General features: G+C 42.0%; 1 protein-coding gene across 1 annotated transcript in view; it reads right to left on the bottom strand.

Moving 5' to 3' along the window:
* The window catches only part of gpr158a (G protein-coupled receptor 158a), a 59,257-nt gene that overhangs the window by 3,357 nt on the left and 37,210 nt on the right, over positions 1 to 18,690 (bottom strand). The window contains exons 6-8 of the mRNA XM_070928290.1: positions 5,929 to 6,038; positions 3,931 to 4,169; positions 1,999 to 2,137 (exon numbers count right to left, since the gene is read on the bottom strand). Of these exons, the coding sequence (XP_070784391.1) occupies positions 1,999 to 2,137; positions 3,931 to 4,169; positions 5,929 to 6,038 (488 nt within the window). The remainder of the gene's footprint in view (positions 1 to 1,998; positions 2,138 to 3,930; positions 4,170 to 5,928; positions 6,039 to 18,690) is intronic.

Here is an 18,690-nt window from a genome sequence, read left to right as displayed (position 1 = left end):
ACACATCGTAAATGTCTTTATGATAGCTGATTGTCAAATTCCAAATGTGCATACAGTAAATGCAGTGAAGTATGTCTAAATTATGCTGTGATATTCACACACACTGCTCTGTCTGCAGTAAACCTCTTAGGTACAGATGGAGCCCAGAGAGACACAGACCAGCAGACTTAATGTGTTTCCAGCCAAAGTAGATTTATACACTGTCTGTCTAGGCGTCAATTCCACTGCCTCATATAATGTTCCACTCGGGTGATCCTTCTGCCAGCAAGGACACAATATTTTCCTCATTCTTTCAATTGGATTCACAATAAAGGGGAGTGACCTTGATCTGGTCACAAGATTCGGCCTATTTATACATCAGACTGTAATACACTGGGCTGACTGTGGCTCAGCAGTTGGTGCAAAACGAGATAATTACTGGCAGAAACAATAGCAGAGCGAGGAGCAGCTCCAGCCTTTTATGCATAAAGAACTAACAGGCTTTCAGCACAGTGAGACCTCATGCACACTAAGGATATGAAGGTATGTCAGATGCTAATTCAACCACTAGAGAGCCTCTATCCAAGCAAATGTCACCAGCAGGCTCATTACGTTGTTGAAGTTGGCAAATGGCTAATTAACGAACAGTTACTGTGGTAATAGCTTAGAGGCATGAATGAAGGCAAAGGTCCAGCATATGAAATGTCCCAAAGCTTTGAAGTCTTCCCTCATTCATGTTTTGTGAGGAGTTTCTGTGCAGATGAGGATTTAATAACCTTGGCGTGCTGTCTCCTCTCAGCCTGCAGCATCTCACTGAAACACTCCCCATCACTCACACTTGGACCTCCCCCTATTACATTCCCTTCATTTTCTCTCAGCTCCCCGTTCACACCTGGACCTGGCTAAAACCTGATGACTATCAGAGCGAACGAGGAAGCCTGAGCTTTAACTGGTCACTGTGGGATCACATAGCAGGTTCTGTGGGTAACACAAATGGACGGGTGCCTCTAACAAGCCCCAAATGACACTGTGGTCTCTGGTGGCAGCCGGTCAGAATAACTAGCCACACCAGGCAACTTTCCAATTTATTAATGGTCTCGTCTGGCCATTTTCTGCAGAGAAAATCCTCACAACAAGGCTGAAAAGGCAGATTAAAGGCCTTGGCAAAGTAATCACAAAGAGCCAGATGTTCAAATACAATCAAAACTGTTAAAAACTCTGATTTCTTCCAAGAAACTATCAAGCTATACATCAATGATACACAATTTATTGGTTATGGATGTTAATTTATAACTGGAATATGGCTGCCAACAATTCAAGCTATTTATACTGTCTTTAAAAAAACATAAATCATTCTGACATGGTTCATTAGTAAATAATGTGATGGAGCTGAGCTCTCAATTAGGGGGACTCCAGCTAGGAAAAGCTGTGGCGGTGTCAGCTGAAACGTCTCATTTATAAACTGCACGGTGCAGCTATTTGACATGTACACTGGAGGGAGAGGGCTGATTTCACTACAATAAAAAACAACTCCCAGATGAACAGAGGGGTTGAGCCTCATGCGGTAGCCTATATGTGATGGAAATGAGACAATCTACTGGAGGACATAAACGTCAGAATGACAACAGCGGAGGGCAATCAAAGACTATGATATTAAATATGGAGCCAGTAAATGTGGAACATGTTGTGAATCTAAGTGACAGCATCTGCATGTTGGAGAAGATGTTTTTCTTGGCAATTACGTTTGTTTTATTCTTGTTGGAGCCCTGGATGGGCGGGGGTTACTGCACCAGGACTATTAAGATAGTACCAGGAATTGATATATTTATATATATATATATATATACATATATGAGATGTTCCTATGATTGTCTGAGTTTAAAGAGTCAATCCATGCAAATTAGACAAAAATAGAGAGTAAGTATAGCACACAGACTATTCAAACATGTCGAAGGCAGAACAACAAACCCATCATATACCCACTCAGGACTTCAGGTGACTGGGAGGAGGAGTTGTTACCTGATGACATAGAATATCGCCGTCAGGACAAGTTCGTTGTGAACAGCGATGGCCATGTAGCGAGGCTCGTGGAACGCCGAAGGCACCGTCCTCACGGCGTAACACAAGTACACTGCCCACAGCAGGAAGAGGAACTCAGCTGTGAAGCAAGAAGGAGAAAGAAGTGGCGAACACAGTGAACACACAGGACAGTTCAGTGCTTTCACGGAGCTGCTGCAAACTGTTGTACGACACAGTTATACAGGAAAATGCCCTTTTAAACAGAAGCTATCAAATTCATTTGCAACAGCTGTGGTTGTATTCTCTGGACAATGAATGAATCCCCGTGCACCTCCGTGGCAACCCGTCTCCTTGGTAGCCAACTCAACAACAATAAACACGCTGCTTTTTCCATGAAAACCTGTTGCCATTATTTTGACATTTATTGTGTTGTCTGCTTGAACTGTGGGGCTGTCAGGTCAGAGTGAATCACATGTATTCCTCACAACAGCAACAACAGTGAGCATTAGATGCAATTGGCCACTCAAGTGTTATTTGCTAGGGTTGTGTGAGGGCTTGTGAAGGTCAAAATGTCTACAATGAATGAGGGGCAAATCAGTGCTTCAGGATATAGGGAGATTCAGATACAGGGAGACTGATAACACCTACAAGCATCAACCTAAAAAGCGACCAGCTAATGATGTGAACACTGCAAACACATCTTCACCTTGTCAAGCCATTTCTGGTTATATTTGAGCCCTAAAACCTTCTATTCTTTATAAAAAGCACAACAATCTGATAGTGTAGGAAGAATATTTCAACCCGTTTCCAACTGAACCTTTTTCAAGAAATAGGTCTTTTGTTTCCTTTTCCTTTCCTTTTGTGTCACCTTTCCAATAAAGGCAAAATGCCCAATACAGGAACACTTTTGACAAAATTATTTTGCAGATAGTTTATCAGAAAGTATGAAACCTTTGAACATGTATTAATTAGAATGTAAGACTCTTGAGGAGGATGACCACCAGCCAAAGCGATTTTTCACAACATGGCAACCCAACAGTTCTTAATAACGGCTTATTGCTAATCTATAAACCAAAAGGAAGTTTTTACAGCACATAAACCAAAAGTCCAACAGTGCAGTCAGCACGAACATGACAGAAATATAATTAAATGGAATTTTTTGGGACATTTTAGATTAAATGAATATATCTTTGCAATGCTGAAACTGCAGTTTTGTTGTGCATACCTGGGCTAAACAATAAATCCTCACTGGATTGAAACTAGCTTTTTGCATGTGAAATGTTTTACCATTAGACCACTGACTGCGAGCGTATGCAGGTGCGGATGTGTGTGTGTAATTTATGACCTGTATGACGTCAGAGCTGACTCGCACCTCCCTATTACCAGCCTATTTTTACCTCCTAATAAGCAGAATGAAAATGCGCCTCCAGTATACAGTATCACAGCATGTAGGCTCCGCTGGGGGTCCATCTGTTTTCCCAGAAGTCAAAAAGGACCGTGGTTCTCTCTCATGAAGCCTGAGTCAGCAGGCGCAAAAAAGCATGCAGATTTCCTCAACGCGTGATGCTGCTCCCCACCGAGCGTCTTTGATTTCTCATCTGTCTTTATCTGCTGCTGCTTGCCCTCACCTCCACGCACAACACAGGAAAACATCCAAAAGTGTAGCGCCGGTGGAGAGGATTAATGTCTACTTTTGGGTCAGAGCATCGCCAACTTCTCCTCACTCACTCACTCTTTTCTTGTCTCTCTCACTCTCTTTGAACTCCAAATACTATCACGCCTAACAAATTACTTCTTGATTTCATGCCATGAATACCTCAAATAACCCATGTTTTCTCTCTCACACACACACACACACACACACACAGAGTTCAGTGTTTATAAATCTATTCACAACACCCTATGGAGGCAGAGGGCAGTAGCAGGGCTTACCGACAGCCATCATGTAGTCCCAGCGATCCAGCAGGCACATGCTGAACTGCAGCCCGTCGGGCGTGTAGCCCACGTCGATGAGAGCCAACTTCCTGTCCGGGTTCTGACAGACGGCAGATGTCCAAGCCACCAGGAACCAGCAGACGATGAGCAGGATGATGCCCAGCAGACGCAACACTCGCCAGCTGGTCATATAGGGGATCCTCTGGGCTGTACGGGACAGGAACACCTTCAGGACCCTGTGGGGGAGATGAGAAACTCACTTTAGGAACATTACAAAATACAATTATTGTAGATTATGGCAGAATCATTTCGAGCAGTAAAGACGACATCACCCTCTTTCCCCGAACCTGTCTGAAACCTTCTTGTCTTAGTCCTCACCAGTAGAACAACAGCATTGGTAGTTTGTCCAAACCCTTAAAATGACCCATCAAGTAATGACCTGTGTCTCATAAGTAAAGGAGAAGGTAGTGTGACGTTGTTATTAGTGCTGCAAAACCAGTACCTCAATCAAGTACCGAGTCCCATACCAGTGCCTTTTCCCCAAATCTGTTAACCTCACTGTGTGAAGCTAATTGGTAGATTATGTGGTACAAAATGGGTCCGCTATCTGTCGTGATTGAATGAATTGGACAGAAACCAAAAAACACTGAATTTTATGACAAAGGAACTCTATTTAATGAGGATCGATCACATCATGTCCAAAATCCGATCCGTTTAATTAGGTCCAAAATGGCGCTGACACCGATCAGGCGTATTTGATCAGTACATCCATATCCCATAACTTTAACCACGTGGTTCTTCTTTGGGCACCGTGACTACAATCTTTCTTAACCGAGTACATTTCTTTGCCCTAAAAAAAAAATAAAAAAAGCTTAAATATAGAAGTGGCACATCAGAAAATGGCCACATGAATGATTGACAAGTTCTGGATCAAGATCAGACAAAACTCATATGGGTGATTTTGTAAAGGCAATAACATTCAAACATTCATCTGCATATTTTAAAAAGATAAAAAGGCAAATATCTTACAGTGATGTCAGATTGTCTACTTTTAACCAGTGATTCACAACAGAAAAGTAAGCCTACAAAAACACGATACATGTCCTATAGCTGTTTTTCAAAAGAGCTGAAATATCTAAGGATGTGTTGTCCTTCAGTTTTGATGTGATGCATCACAGCAGCAGTTTCCCGCTCATTCTTCACAACATTTCTACACGAGCTTTAAAGTCACAGACAGACACAAAGACTGTGTAACTGGAATTAAACTGCGCTCAAACACATGACCACCAGCCATCGCTATTCTTAGGCTCTGCCCTTCACGCACATTGATGAAGTGTCCACTGCGCTCCCCACTAATGAGCCCCCCATCAAAAATTGATCTGTGCAATATGTTAACTTGCACCTCTAAGGGTTTACCCGGCTCCTGCTCGCGTTAGCCACATCGTCTTAATCAGCATCTTCATTAGGCCTTTTTGACAGATTCACCTGACAAAAAGCCCCACAGATGAACAATTTCATGTGTATTACTTTAAATACAGCAGACCCCCTGTCTCATTATCAGCTATTCAGTGCTGGATCACCCCCCCCTCTAGTCTCTCCCTGCCTGTATCCCCCAGCAGTCCTTTCCCTTCCTCTGATCTCGCACGCATTTGTCTCTTGCCAACCGTCGTTCAATACTACGTTATATATGTGGAGATCATTTGGGGCCAAAGCACCCCGTGTTTTCTTAATTACTTTTACTTGGCTTTTCCCTCTTCCACTTAATGAGGCAGTGAATCCACCCATAAACATGTGTAGTCTGGTGACGAATTAGCCGAAAAACACGCTGCCTCAACACTTCATAAGGCTGTTACGTTTACAAGGAATTAAGATGTTAGACACAGTGTAATTGCACTTAGAGAGGTCAGCGTAATCCGATAGGCATTTCCTGGGATGGATAATGATGTTGGACAAATGTTTTTTTGTGTAGACGTGTGTGTAACGTGTGTGTATTACCTGTACAGCTTAAGAGTCAGTGTCCCGTAGACGGTAGCAAAACCCAGCAGTCGAACCCATCGCAGCAGGATGCAGCGGAAAACGCTGGGCTGGAAATAGAGAATCCCAACCTGCAAGAGGACAGAAGAGGCCTTAAATAACATAACATAACATAAGTAAGAAATAAGTAAGAGAGCCATCCAACTGTGAGTGTTTCACAACTTGATAATGATGGACGCTCTAAATACAAAGTCGTGAGAAGTTTCTGTCTGATTGTTGCTCAAACCCCTAAATAACTTTTTGTGCCACTGTCAAACTATCAAAGGGAATATTAAATGTTGTAAAATCAAGCATAACCTTGGAAATAAGTATTTGACAAAACAATCCCAACACAAGGTCTACTTAAGAGCTTTTTTCCAGGGCTTTACTCCCTGTCACATGGTCTTCTTCAGCCTGAAAAGCTCCAGACAAGTAAGCAGACCTCTTCCATTTTTAATTGCTCTGCAGTGCCAGTTATTGTTGGCCATACTTCAAGCTGGTCGTTTGAAGTATCAACTTGGGACAAAAACTAAACCTTACGCTTTTTAAGTTTCCAGTCCAAGGACAGTATATTCAAACATGACACCAACCCCGTCTTATTCAAGAAGGGAGGGTGATAACACTGCTGGTTTCTGGCCAGAGTTCAACTCACACTTTAGCCAACTATGCTGAAAAAGGTACAAACTCCTGCAGCTCTAAGTTGCAGCTGGGTTGAGTCAGAGGCATGATGTGGTTTCAAGTTACAACTTCTAATAAGAAGAGTGAAATGCTGACGAAGGAGACTCGCACCAAACTGAAGTTCCTGAAGTTTCTTATCTCACAGGGCTGGATGATTTCTTGATAATGTCAAATGTAATTATTAGCATTTCTTTTTAATACGTGTCATTTCCTTTCCTTACTTTTTATGTCTCTCTGACTTAGGACCAGTTCTAGATTTTATAGATTCAGGACTAGACTTTTGAATGTTTGGCTACACGTCATTGGTTGTCGTGGTTATTCTCTGTTTAACTATATGTGATTCAGACAATGTATGTATGAGAGTAAATTTAGATTCACTTCAATGAATATGGTTTATTGCCCAGCCCTATCTTTTACTCTGTTTATAAAAGTCAAACCTTAATTGTCTATTGATCCCCAATATTTAAGGAATTATAATCAACAGTCACTAAATGCGGTGCTGTATGTCAAGTATAAACATGTGGTGGAGTTGTACATCATCTGAACCCAACTGCCAGGGTCTAAGTTTAGAGAATCTGTCAAAGACACCTAATGTGCACATGATGAGCTGCACTCTCACATTAACTTACACCTCACTGCTTGTCTGCTTTAAACACATTGCAATGGTGCCACCAATGCTGTGATATCCTTTCAAGTTGGACAAGTAAACAAGTCCTTCATGTGCAATCATTGCATAATACAGCAATTAAGAATTTGGGCATGTACAGTGTGCAGTACGATGTCTCAGATGTAAGATTTAATGGATGAAAGGCTCAGAAAGACACATTTTACAATATTTACAGTAATTACTATGAGTAGTACTACTGATACTGCCACCGGTACTGCTATCACCACAGCTATTGCTAATATTAATGTGGTAAAAGCCTAGTTTTCTCAAGAAATTAATACTTTGTATATCAAAGAGAAAGTTCATGAATTGATTTGGCCATAATAGTTAAAACAAGACAGAACAGTGATGTGCAGTGTCGTTTTATAACCATTCTTGGCATCACTCAAAAAAACTAATCAATCTGAGCCTGCTAACATCATGCAAAGCTCGCCCTTGAGACAAGGAGGAGGGCATCCACCCATGTTTGCTACAAAGACCTACAGACACACTGAAATGGTGCCAATCTAAGCCGACAAAAACACACTGATGGTCTTCCAAAGACATAAAAAGCACCAAAACAAACACACACACCAAAAGGAAGAAACAAACATCTGAGGCAACATAACTATCTGTCCGTTGCAGATGTGCAGCGATTTCCCCTGTGGGATTGTTAATGTTAATCGGATTAGCCGAGGCATTATTATGTTCCCTCAGGCCGCGGAGAAGACGCAGGCATGTGGATATTTTTGCTCACTAGGTTTGAGTCAGTCAAGGGACACAGAGGACCCCACGGGAGAAAGGGTGGCCCACATCCTCATCTGCTCACAGAGGCTGGCCGACCAAACACAGAAACTTCTGACTCAAACAAAGCTTGCTCCAGTTGACTCAGCTTTGCAAAGGGAATGTGGCACAGAGCAAATAACGAATAGATGAGTGCTTGGTTGTAAATCTTGAGCGCATATACGGGGTGTTTCATGTTGAATCGTACTCTAGGCTGCATGGAGAAGCCTCTAAAATACATTTTAGGCTATCGATAGACACTAAAACTCACCAGTGAGGTTTAAGAAAATATCCAAACAACAACGAGTGCTTCTTTTAAAAGAGAGGAGAGGCACAGCAGACGATAAAGAGATGGCAGGCCGGGCTGGTGCTGAGCAACTTGCTGACGCACATTTAGGTCCAGAGGGACCGACGAGGGCACAGGAAGATGAGTAAAAGTGCACCAGGGGAGAATACAGCTCATGACTCCTTTTAAGATAAACTACAAAATAGCTGCTGGATCTCTATCACGTGCCAGTTTCAGCCTGGTGTTGTTTGTGATGAGACAGAGACGGGGAGGTGTTATCAGCAGCGTCGCTCCCCAGAGGGGGCCGACTCCAACTGATCTGAATGAGTCGTCATGAAAAAACTTTCTAACACATTTAGCAGTTTGAGCTTCTCTTTTAATGGTGCGATCTCCCCGAGTGTTCCTTCTCACTGGTCAAAACCACAACGGAAACATTTTAGATTTAAGGTTCACATTCGCCAACAATAAGCCAGACTGTGACAGCAAAGTTGGTTATTATTAAACAAAGTTTTGTAAGTTAGCATCACACAACAAACCATTTTGACATCAGGACAATTTGACTTTTTGTCAGAATTCCTTGTTTTCAAGCAGCATCACTTCTGTCTCTTTTCCTGGGATGTGCTCCTTGGACCAAATATTGTTAGCAGACTTTCTACATTACTAATTACATCTGCGTCTTGAAGTCCACATAGGGTCGCTTGAAAAGCATGGGAGATTTCCATGTATACTGGTTTTTAGCCACACCAGCACCGATAAATATTGGACAGATTTCTATGAAGGGGTGATCCGATCTGACTTTCCCTCTAGCGCCATCATTAGGTCAAAATATGTATTTGTTGTACAGTTGTTATATTAAGCTTTAAGCTTTCCAAGCATGAGTTACTGCTTGCAATCATATGTCAACATCTGTCTCTTTGTTTCACAGAAAGTTAAATTGATGTTTTTCTTCTTCTTTCCTTCAATAATGCCTATTTTAACACAGACAGAAACAATATAATTAAGATCCAAAATGTATTATTTACATTATAAAACACAGAGTCCTCTCAGCCATCTCACTGTGCCGAGTCAAGCTTCTGTGGCAGGCGAGTCCAAACTTTTGAACGGTACTGTATCTTTAAAACTTCTTGACAGCACAACACAAAAGAATATCATACTCAGATTTACATGACAACTTGACACATAACAACAACTTCAGAAAGCGCTGAAATGAGAATTATGGGACGAGAAATTGTCGAGAAACCCTGTTACACCCATATCAATGACACAGTGTCACTTCTGACAAACTACACAGCAGCTCACTTAGAGAAAAACACATTTTCAGGCAGCCTCTGTGCTGTGATTAGGTGCCACTTATTCAAACTGGAGTGTTTACCTTTTTGGACAGGTGACAGAAATGTGCTTGGTTTCCATGCAGCTTAAACCACCCACTGAAGTTTCTGATGAGCTTTATTTTTTTTCCCATGAAGAGGATATTCAGAAAGTATTGCAGAATATGATGAGGCTCATATTCTAGTTCCTGTACTCACTGCAACACAAAACCAACAATCCTCTCCCCCTGGAGTCTCAACTCTCCCCAGTTCATCTGATACAACAAGGTATATCCTCATCCCCCAGTGTCCTCATTGATGCTCCGACCAATGTCAATACTCATTTTAGGGCAAAAGTAAGAGCAGTCATTGTCCCCAAACACTGCCATGACCCTCAGACCACACAATGCTGAGCAGAAATTCATTACACAAGCCATGCACTTTCCATCAGTCGGGTTTCTGGGAAGACGCTGGCCCTGAACCTGAACCTGACAGGTTTCTCTTAACGCCAGCGTGCATAAAGAGTAAGATCAGATTCTGCGCCCCTTTTCTTTTCAAACCTGCCATTAATAATCAATGCTAAGTGCTGGGAATCTTAGATTCAGCGCTGTGGGAAAGGAAAGGGATCGGGTGTTGTTCGTTAACGTGTGTGCATGTGCAGAGGATCAGGGTGATGTATACCTATCTAATGGACATCAATATCGAGGAGACAATTATCACCACACTTACTACTCTTCAGCCTGCCTCCCCCCCGTTTGTCTCGTCTCATACAGCATGAGTAAATGCTTCTGGAAATGCTGAGTGAGTGTTGCCAAAATCCAGCAGCCCTCAACATTTTAAATTAGCTTATTATTCTACGTTTCGACAATATCAGATTTGTATCTTTTAAAAAATAAAGTTATTTAAAGTTATTTTATCCCTCTGCTCAAACAGCAGGGATTTCATGACTGGTACTGAGGACATTGTTAGAAAATATTTTGGGTTATATTTTGGTTTCAGGCAGGCAGGTGAACACGTCCCAGCTGGATGTCTGCCCTGATGATGATGCTCATCTGCCGACCTGGTCTCCCGGCTCCCCAGACACCTGACTTAACACGACCTGGTTCTGCATCTGCCCTCCAAAACAAAGTCTTGTCATGCGCAAACTACAAAACAGAACAGTGTGTTCTACAGACGCGCACCTGAGGAGAGTAACATTTAGCTTCCATAGGCGGGTGAAACTTTTTTAAGTTGTGGAAGTGCACTATGGCACATTTGGAGGAGCGCACGGTGGCTAACTGGCTGACAGAAGCACTCCTCCATTGCTTATCTTTCTTTCAAGACCCAGAACTTTTTCCCCACCAAACCAGTTCCTTACTATTCATTAAAGAGAGGAAATTTATACCAGGCGTTTGCAGAAACGATGCTAAGCAATGTAGTCTTTAAAGGAATAATTAGCTGAAGCCTAGGCAGTTAGCTTAGCTTAACATAAAGAATGGAAAAAGGGGGAAACAGCCAGCCTGGCTCTGGCCAAAGTGTTAATAAGTGAGCTTTAACAGTGTGGGTCGGTGGATTATGTTACCTTTGGACAGTCTTTATGTTAAGCTAAGCTAGCCGGCTGCTGGCTGTAGCTTTATAGTTACCGTAGAGATATGAGAGTGGCATCAATCTTTTCATCTAACTCTCAGTAAGAAGGCAAATACATGTAGTAAGTAAAACAGTTTCCAACAATTAACAGGATGTGTTTACATAGTGCCTTACAGTTGCCAGTTTATTAGGTACATCTAACTAAAACGAATGCAGTCTACTGCAACAGTCCTGCAATAAATATTACCGTCATGAAGATTATAGTGTTCAGTTTTTGTTGAAACCGTTTTAATACAGAAAGGTATTTCTGATATTTAGCTGACCCTTATTGATATAAATGAGGTGGACAAAATAATAGAAACACCTGCCATTTTAATATCAATGCAATTCAACAGCACCACAAACTACATCCTCAAAAAAGTTTCTCTCCACCTCATTGTAACTTCTATTAGCTGGCCTTGCATAATGCATTAGTTGATGTTGACTTTTATTAGATGCACATGGTCTGTTGTGAAAGAGATATTAACCTGACAGCAGATGTTACAACACATGTCAGGGGGCTTCGCGTCGCTCTTATCAAGACTGACTTGTAGGACAGTGACTAAGCAGGTGGGTGATCAGCGTTTTGTTTTCGGACGATGACAGGACGTGATGGCTGTTGATGGGAACATGTTGGGGGCTTGAACCTGTGATGGGTGTGCATAAAGGGCAGCCTCTCTGACAACAACAACAATGCGCCACCAACAAACATATTACACCCAAGACAGAAAGAGAAGACGTCTCAGCTATAACCTATATTTTTCACTGAGATGTTTCTTTCCTCAGATATTTAAGACAAATCAAGACTGTCAGCCTAAAACACAGACACATACTATATATAGTCGACATCCCAGTAGATTTACATTGTTAACATGCGTGATCCATCTATTTATTGTGTCATTTATCTGTTACATCTAACAAAGAACACTAGTAAAATGAGGATTGATGGGAGCCTAAAAGAACAGACAAACATAACAAGAGCAAGATTCACACGCTCACCCACTTACTCATTCAATCAACACTCAGTCACTTAATTTGCAGTTATCTTTCATTCCTAATCATCTCTCATTTCAGCACCCACCAGCTGGCTCCACACAGAGATTCAGTGGGTTGGTTACCCGCTGGAGACTGTCCCTGTTGATACGATGGTGACGCAAGCCAGCCAGCTGTGGTGTGAGCAGCGGCTTTCCAGGGAGCTGTTGTGATGTTTGCTACCTCTGTGTTCAGCGCACTTTTGTTATCTGTTCATTCTGTCCATTTTGAAAAGAGTGTGGACACTCTCCTCTCCTTTTTGTTAACTTTTATTCTGTAGAAACACTGAGGAGACAGAGGAGGGCAGCAGCCTGTTGCACCAGCTGAACGGAGGACTGATCAGAAGATCATGTTAGTTTCATACTAAACTCAAAACTTTGCTCTGTTGCACCATTACCTCTTACACTACAGCTTAACTAAGTTGGCCATAATTTAAAAAAAATGTTGCTGAGAATGATGTTACATAGCTGAATAAAGCAAGTTTGATGAGCTCACACAAAACAAAAACTTCACATCTCATACAGTAACCACCTTGGGACATAAAACAAGTGCTTAAATATCACAAACCAGCTATGATACATACCATTGCTTGCTCATTTTCTCATTATTCACACAACTACTTCTGTCACTTTCCATGTGTCCAACACCATGAATGCCTTTGAGGGGCGACTGTCCGAAGGTGTGTGCCATTACCACCACTGCCTTTGATAGTGGCCACAAACAGTTTTCCCTTTAGACGTGAGAGGACAAAACTTGTACAATCTAGTTTGTTTGAAGGACACTGAGACCTCAAACATGACATTAACAGAAGTACAGACAGTAGCCGGGTTTACCCCAAAGATATAAACACAGCTAGTGTTAGCGCCTAACTTTAATGTCATGAAAACACAAACTCTGGCACTCTGCACTCCCCAAAGGCTTCATGTGAGAATGGAAACACACCCACAACCAAAATATGGTGCCCAACTGGATGCACCACAGAGCATAAACAAATAATTTTGTGCTAGACCGCTTTAGATAATTAGCTCTCGCTGTCGGGCAAACAGGAGATATTCAACAAATAACACTTAAAAAAAAGAAAGTGGGTGGATTCTTTTATTAGACTAATGCAGTTAGCATAAGAGCAGCAAAAAGCAGCAGTTTGTAATTAACTTGTAATCTGTAGACAATAAAAATGCAAATGTGTGTGTGCAGGGGGGGTCGATGCAGAGGGTGAAAGCTTCAGGGATTGATCCCCTTTTCCCGTGAAGGTCAGGGTCCCACAGGGTATCGATCACATAGGATGCCAGACCTCTCCCTCAATGCCGTGAAATGAGTTTACCTCACTCAGTAGAGAGTAAAAATACCAGACTGTGGTCTGTTTTCCTATATACTCTCATTCTCTCTGCTTAACTTTGGTCTGTAGATGTTGAGCAATCTACAGGTGAACTGCTACTTAATAAATGTTTTTAATAGGGAGATTATACCTTAAAGTAACTTACATCAACTTTTTAACATATTATATGTACATACATTTTTATCATATTGTCACTTGATAGTGTTACTCAAATGGTTTAAATGCCTTTGAATAATGTTTCTGTTAGACCAAGTAGAAATTTAAAATCATCGTTTGAATGCTGAATTATTATTAGAGTTGGCAGCTATGACGGCTAGAAGAGCAACCTCACACTAATGGAGCACTCACTGAAATGAAAATGCCAAAACAAAACATCATACATCAGTCTATGTGTCAATGATGCAGTACAAACACATCAGTTTTTAGATTTAGAAATGACCGAAAACGTTAGCCAGTTCCGGTCAAAAGAACAGACGGTGCTGAATTTCATCCTTTTGTTATCACAGTTTCTTTGGAAACTGCTACCAGCTAAAAGGGGAGAAAAATGACTTTCAGCCATTTAGTGTGTCTGTCTCCATCTGAGTAGAGAATGGGATGGTGCAGCCTCGGGAATCATTCTGTCACAACAAAGCTCTCGCGCTACTTTTAATGTTTTGACATGAAATCGTGACAGCCATCCGGTCCGCCCATGCCCCGCTTTCTCTGGTCATCATCTCCTGCTCATTCTCCGTCTCTTCTTCTTTTTTTTTTTCTAATCTACAAAACACCTTCAGTATGAGAGAGTGGGAGGAGGCACCGGTGGGAGGTGGGAGCAGTAGGAGAGGTGGGGTGTTGTAATAGCAATGGATCCATTTTTATATGAAAGCCGACACTCACTGCCACACGGGAAGGGCAGCTTTCTGGAGGGAGGTAATGGTTTCTTCTCCTCCCGCTGCTCCCTGAGGTGGGCCGAGTGTAAATTACATCCAGCTCGGCCTCTGCACAGTCAAGACCAGATCTGGCTGGCGCTCGCCTCCCACTATTCCCTTCCCTCCTCATCACCAGTTAGATCCTGAGAGATATTCCCATCTTGCTTGGGCGCAAAGGGACGTATCAGAGAGGGAATAGCCTGTCTACGTGTGGTGATGCTATCTTTCTTTTTCCAGTCTCTCATACTTTCTCTCTCTCTCTCTGCTCATGTAGATAGAAGGAACACTCCAGCTGCAGCAGTGCATCCTCAACTTCAACTTAGCGATCATATGTTTAGGGAGACTCTACAGCACTTTGCAGAAGGAAGAAGGGAAGCAGGGTATGAAGGGAGGGCTCGAAATGCAAAAGCAACCCTCCAGATTCACTTAAGTCAGAATGAAAGTGTCAGAACAGCTTGGATGGAAGGCAGAGCAAAGCAAGGGAGAGAAGTGGCTGGCAGACTGTGTTTCATGGCCTGTCAGGTCAGGATACATTATCCCCTGGCCATACTGTTTCTCATTAGCCCCCTGATGTGCTGTGAAGCCCTCCCTGCCTGCCTGCCATGCATCGCAAAGCCCTGAGTTGGGCTGAGGTGGCACCTCGGCCCAGCTTGGCACCAAGACAATGATGAGATTGGACAGGTGGAGAGACTAGAAACGAGGGTCAAGGGAATAGTACCCAAAGGTCACTGGTTTGAAAGCCACAAAAGTTTTTCTTGAGCAGGACACCCATGACGCTCTCCTCTGCCCCATCAAAAGGATTGAGTTAACAGCGGAAAGTGGAGTGATGTAATCCATCTCAGAGTCCTCTCATCATTTCAAGTAGGTCTAAATTTGCCGGGTCAGTACCATCACATAGAGACTGTCCTCATCAGAAAAACAACAGTGTAGGTCATTTGTTCCAATGCTAAAAATGACCTACGATCTAAGCGCTGAGGTGCAAGTGACCTCTTGTGTGGAAGTAGCATGACGCTGCTACATGTACAGAACCGCTAAACCTCTCAGCGTGGACGTCAGGGTGGGTGATTGGACACTGCGGTTTCATCCTCCTTGATAGCAGCAGTTGACGCTGGTTTCTTTAATAAAACAATAACCACAACTTTCATATAAATCTGTTTTCGTCATGTTTTCAAAACACTCATAAGGGTTGTTTAGAAAGGCGCTAACAAAATATGTATTTGCTGGAAGACTTGTTGCCCAACACCCCTACTTTAAAGTAGTTCAGTTTCATTTAACATCCATAAGATTGTCTTAAGGATCAATATTGGACTATGTCATGTCCTTAGGAACATAAAAAAAAGCATTTCTGCAAGTACACACAGCCGAACAGACGAAACTCATAAACTGGTTTTTATCAGAGGTGAATCTATGAGAAAGTCAGTGCACAAAGACAAAAGGTGTTACAAAAATTAAAAATACAAACGTGCAGATTACCACTTTTACATATGTCGTTAACATTTATGGATGCATAAGCAGCAGAGCAGGAGGCGTGACATGTCTCACAGGGCACAACATGCAGGGAGAGAACTAGTGCTGTCTCTGGGGCAGCCTGCACTGCTGCACACACAGATGTGGAGGAAGCAGCAAAGGGAAAATAAGACTCATATGGCGTGTTTGCTTGTAGTTGAGTAACTTGGTTATTGTCGGCTTTCCGAAAGGTAGGAAAAGTGAGAAGAAATGAAGAAACCTAGTGACAAAAGACAAACCGACAAGGAGAAGAGGTGAAACTGTGAGATGAAAAAAGGATGAACTGATGATTTATTATCTTCTGCAAGCTACTGTGTGACACATGAGCTGCAGAAATAGTGTTATGACAAGTAAAATCATGTTTAATTAATCATGCTTTTTGCATTCGGCTCGTCACTGTGAAGCACCTATCAGAGAGTCTTTTGACACTCTGAGGCCAGGTGCGACGCCTCTGATTCATTACTCTCATCTGAATATATTGCTGGCTTGACTGGAGGAGATGGTGGCATCTGACAAAAAAAAACAAAAAAACAAGTAGCAATAGCAATCCAAACTCTGTTACTTTACTCCAATCTAAGCCTCCCCAGCAGCGTCAATAAGAAGCTGCAAAGAGACAAACGCAGGGCTGGCAAGCTAATCCAGGGATCACATTGTGAATCACAAATGCGTGTCCGCTCTCCCCCTCTCTCATCTCCACAGCCAGACGGAAATAGCCGGCTTTGGCACTGCCATAATTTTGCCTCTCTCCCTGTTCCTCCCCTTTCATTTCAAAGCAGGGGGGCTGAAGTTATTGCATGTGACACACTCGGGAGAGAAAAAGAGAGGAGGGGGGGGGTTGCATTACTCCACAAAGCCGAATGCCATGGGAGCAGGATGAGATGTATCTCCTGCTGCTTAATAACAGTGGAATTATTTAAAATAGAAGCAGCAGCAGCGGCGGAATATTTCTGAATCTATATTTAGATTGGGAGTGATGCGTCTCACCCTCGCAGCCGCGGCTCATGTGGGATTCGCAGGGGAGACATGGAAATGCATCAGGGTGGAGATCAATCTAGCGTGCTGCACAGAGCCACGCAGAAAGATGCTGTTTTCACATGATCGGGCTGAGATGTTTTATCAAAGTCGTGTTCGCAGTGACCGTTTCGGCACAACAGTACAGAATAATCTGAATTTCACTGCATTTAAAGAAACAAGGAGAGTAGGCTTCAAAGTTAAGTTCCCTTTATAGAACCTTTTTATAAGCAATCTATTTTTAGCATTCGCTGCCATCACTACACCAGCTGGATGCAGGATTATCATCTACTATTCATTCATTCACTAACCAATAACCTGACTCCCAGCTTGCTTTCACTCTGCAAATTTCAAACATTATTACTTTCCAGGACCTTGTCGCAGCAAATTGCATTGATTAGCTGGCTCTAAATCAGTTGGCTTTAATTACATTTACCCTACATTGCCTCGGTAAGCATATAGCTCCACATGATTGCAACTAAATTGCAATTAGCCGATGCCGAGCACCTAAGAGGAAGACATGATGGTAGATCCATGTAAATCAATGGTATGTGGGTGTTGGACAGAGTCTGGTCATCTGCAAGAATAATGAGGTGCTTCAGAAAAACAATGTCACTTTTTTTAACTGATACAAAACTGCATTGATTGATTTTCGCTGATGTAGATTATAATAATAACAACTGGATTTAACGGCGTATTCATCCAATTTATTGGTGCATGAAATGAAGAAGGAGTCTCACATAACGCTTAAAGTAACCAGTAGGACTTTTCAGTTCAGACTTATGAGCTTTTTATTCCCTACTAGCAACACCAAAAAATAATATGGGGCCAAAGGAAACAATCAGAAACCATGCCGAAAGTGAAAAGTCTAAGTGAAAACTGATTGTTTGCTCTATAATAAGACATACACTCTCTTTGGCCAGTACTTTTATACTTTCTCTACTTACACTTTGACCTTTTACCACCCACTGTTCTGCCTGCAGGATACTATTATTATGTAAAACTGCTAATATGAAAAGTCATAAACAAGTATCATATGTATTGGTCAATTAGAGTCTTGTCTTTTCACTCATTGTGGTCATTTTTGCTCATTGTGGTCCATGTTGTAAAAATAATCCGTGTGCAATGCACGGTAGAGTTACAACTGAAACCTTGTAATAAATCCATGAAAACTTTAGGTCCAAATTCATCATAGGGGATGCAACTAACAATTATTTCCATTATTGGTAATTTGGCAATTATTTCCTTGATTAATCAATCGCTTTGTCAATAAAATGTTGACAAAGCCCAAGGTGACATATTCAAATTGTTTGTTTAACCCAAAGATATTTAGTTTACTATCATATATACCAATGAAAAGCATCAAATACTCACATTTGACAAGATGGAACCAGCGGATGACATTTTTGAATGACGTACACGATGAATCAAGTAATCGCTTTAGCTTGGGGGACGGGTGTTAAAAGGTTAATGGCTGGGTGTGGCTAAAATAGCCAAAGTTCTAAGACCACAGACTTAAAAATGAATATATACATATTTAATTTAAGTGACCTGTTTGATGGAAAAACTGGGAAAATAAGACCCAGATCAAAAATGGCCAGAATGTGAATTAAGAATAAAAAGTCTTAAAAGGTTAAGGTCAACTT

Source organism: Enoplosus armatus, chromosome 21 (genome assembly GCF_043641665.1).
Source record: "Enoplosus armatus isolate fEnoArm2 chromosome 21, fEnoArm2.hap1, whole genome shotgun sequence".
Classification (NCBI taxonomy): domain Eukaryota; kingdom Metazoa; phylum Chordata; class Actinopteri; order Centrarchiformes; family Enoplosidae; genus Enoplosus; species Enoplosus armatus.
Note: the sequence above shows the minus strand (reverse complement) of the source record. Positions and strands in the feature narration are given on the sequence as shown.